This window comes from Cibotium barometz, chromosome 53 (assembly GCF_041138505.1).
Source record: "Cibotium barometz isolate CiBa-2024 chromosome 53, ASM4113850v1, whole genome shotgun sequence".
Taxonomy (NCBI): Eukaryota; Viridiplantae; Streptophyta; class Polypodiopsida; order Cyatheales; family Cibotiaceae; genus Cibotium; species Cibotium barometz.
In genome coordinates, this window is record NC_141098.1 from 26,727,265 (window position 1) to 26,730,420 (window position 3,156).

General features: G+C 36.9%; 1 protein-coding gene across 1 annotated transcript; it reads left to right on the plus strand.

Moving 5' to 3' along the window:
- The first annotated feature begins 1,363 nt into the window (after positions 1-1,363).
- Positions 1,364-2,237, plus strand: LOC147608464 (uncharacterized). Its single transcript, XM_086789477.1, has 2 exons — positions 1,364-1,542; positions 1,678-2,237. Exons 1-2 carry the CDS (start codon positions 1,517-1,519, stop codon positions 2,216-2,218), a joined length of 567 nt encoding a protein of 188 aa, XP_086645603.1. The 5' UTR covers positions 1,364-1,516; the 3' UTR covers positions 2,219-2,237.
- The last annotated feature ends 919 nt before the right edge of the window (positions 2,238-3,156 follow it).

A 3,156-nucleotide genomic window follows, 5' to 3' on the forward strand; every position in this document is an offset into this window, starting at 1 on the left:
TAGCACTAAATGTAGAGTATTTTAAAGATGGGCCAATTTAACAATGTGGAGACCCCTTGACCAATCAATGGCGTTCTAAAGTATAATGCATTTATGGTGGAGAGAGTATGGTGTTGAAAATGCCATGAGTTTTAATTGTGTTTAAAGATGCTTAGATGAAGGGAAGATATAATTCTTCGTGTTTTGTACATATGTGTGAAGGTCTAAATGGCCTAAGGGAAAATGAAGGGAAGATATAACTCTTGGTGTTTTGTACAAATGTGTGAAGGTCTAAATGGCCTAAGGAGACGAATGAAGGGAAGATATAACTCTAGGTGTTTTGTATAGATGTGTGAAGGTCTAAATGGCCTAAGGACAAATGAATATTTACGTGGTATGCTTATTAGAGGTTGAGTACATCAAGCCTAGCATATTGAAAAATCAAGCAACTCTAATCCAAAATTGAGATCATAAATTGAGCAAGGCTAGCATTCTACCTTTCCAAAGTAGATGTTTCAAGGAAAAATTACGTTAAAATTTGGTTTGAAAAAAAGCACTTTCTTGATCTAAAATAAGTAATTTTAAAAAGTCTCTTCAAGGAGGTCTTGAATTGAATTTTACATTGATTTAAATTATTTTTTTGTGTGTATTATCTTGTTATTGATTTAACCTTAAACTTACAAGCAAACCATGATATTATTACATTGTAAAAATATTTTTTGATATTGTACTCTTTATTGTTTTATGATAAATGAAAGTATTTACTTGAATTAATATAATTTACTCTCTCTCTATAGCGGATGACTATTAAGACATGGAATACGAAAGGCAAAGGTAAGACATGGAATACAAAAGCCAAAGGACGTAGAGCATCACACAAAGAGTCTCATAAAGCTTCTAATATAAATATATAAATATCATTCCGGAAAAACCGACATTTAGTGTATTTTTCACCTGCTGAAACCCCGAATGAAAAAACTGGTCAACTTTTACCAATTTTTAGTTATAAAAACGGCAAATCTCATCATTTTGAGAAAGAATAGATCAAATTTCAATGTCTTTCTTTTTTCCATTGGTGCACTTTCTCTTCTCCATTTATGAGCACGTTCCATGTGGGTCTGGGCAACTTTAAAGCGCGCGCGGGAACAGGACCTAGGTATTACCATCCAGCTGCATGTTACCTAGTCGTGAGAAAAGCAATACATTATAGTATTATTTTATTATTATGTCTTTGACAACCATCACAACCTAATTTCTGCCTGCTTACCCTTCGCAGTTTCCTTCTGAATTAGGCAACGAGTTCATGGACAAAGGAGTTACCAAACCCTGTTAAGCATGTTCCATGTGGTTTTGAAACTTTAAAGCTGTACACAGCAGTCTGCTACTGTTGAGCAATTGCTACTATATTAGGGGGGCTAGATCACTGCAGTCTGCTACTGTGCTAGAGAAAGTTGCTTGCCAATCAATATAGAGAGTGAATATAACTATAGGAAAGCAAAATATTATTCTACAGTCTCCTTAACCTACCGATTTTATTATGGCATCCTCACAACCGTTACTTAGGTGTGCTACGTACACAGCATGATTTTTGACTGCTTTCCTTGAGTTTTTGTTTAATTAAATAACTAGATTAGGTACGTTATCTGTTTGATTCTAACGACCTTTTTTCTCTTTTTTCTTTGGTTGTTAACGATGCAGCCGTTCTGAGACGACGACTACTACTACTAGTAATGCTAACAGCACTCTCCACGTGAGCGCATTAGATGCAGTAGCGAACGTTAATTCGCTCTTCTCAGGAGCGGTGTTTCTTGGGCTGAATCTCGACAGTGCAGCAACCCTAGTTGAGACAGGGAACCCTTGTGCTGCGCCGGCTAGTCTGGCCAGAAGCCTTGTAATGTTTGAGGTGCTCTCCTTTGCATTCTTCTTGCTGTCTAGCCTCATCGCACAAGGGCTTAAGCTGCAGCTCAACCTCGTATGCGCCAAGAAGACTGTCCCGGACGCGCTTGTGCCCATCAACGAGAACACCATGCGTTTTGGGATGCTGGCCACCGCTGTAAGCACCCTCGTGGGCACCGTCTTCCTCACTCTCTCTATCGTGGCTGTCATTGAAATAAGGCTTGGTTTGCTCACCTGCACAACTAGCCACTGGTCCCAAGCGGCCATAATTCCCCTTCTCATCTCTGTCTTCGCTGGGATCTCCACTTTCGTCGCCACCGTCATTTACGCCTTTCTCACATAATCAATCAACCCATGAAAGAGCTTAGTGCATGTTGCTACACAAAATTAAATCTTTTTGTTTTCATAAATAATTTCATATACACAAAATTCAAATTTTTTGTTTTCATAAATAATTTCATACATATACATACATGATGTTGCATTAAAAGCATATAGTGCCTGTTTCCACGGTGCTGGAAACTCACAACTACTGGCGCCAGTTTGGGAGATGATTACTTCATAAGAAGTGAAAAACACCCACAAATCGTTGCCGATCATGCCCGCTTTTTCTTAAACTAACATATGTTTGGATTCAGGTAAGAAAAGACCTTACGCGATAAGTACATTGTGAGTTTGATGACCTTTTAACTTACAAAAGTTTATAGTGGGCTTATAACCCTTTAACTTTATGATTATACTCTTTTTAGAGACTAAAATTTATTGTTATTTAAGACCTCTCACTAGTAATCATTGATTTATAGTCCACTAATTCTTTGTAATTTAGTCTCTCTCTCTCTCTTGACATATGTATATATGGTATGTGAGAAGCAACTTACTCTACTCATAAACCCCTCTCACCACATGATGTCTCTATGATCTCTGTCTTTATCTATAATATATATATACGGTGTGTACATACATACACATATAATTCCCCTCACGTCTATTGGTTTGGCTTTAGCTTAGGTGCTTGAAACTTTGAGCTAGTCCCATAGGGATGAGTAGCACTAGTAGTCCTTTACAAATCACCTTTCAAAGAATTTATCATTGTTCAAGAAAAAAAAATTGCCATAGGTCATTGCATGGTGTCTTGACATTTGTATTCTATTGTTCCATGTTTACTATATATGGTGATTGCATGGTGTCTTGACATTTGTATTCTATTGTTCCATGTTTATTATATATAGTGATTTATTGATGAAGAAATGAGTATTTGTAGTTGATGTGTCAAGAAATTGT

Bases quoted from the DNA above. Each gene is read 5' to 3' on its own strand.
- LOC147608464 (XM_086789477.1), top strand. From the start codon at position 1,517: ATGGCATCCTCACAACCGTTACTTAG. The intron at 1,543-1,677 runs GTGTGCTACGTA...TTAACGATGCAG, and splicing joins TCCTCACAACCGTTACTTAG to CCGTTCTGAGACGACGACTA.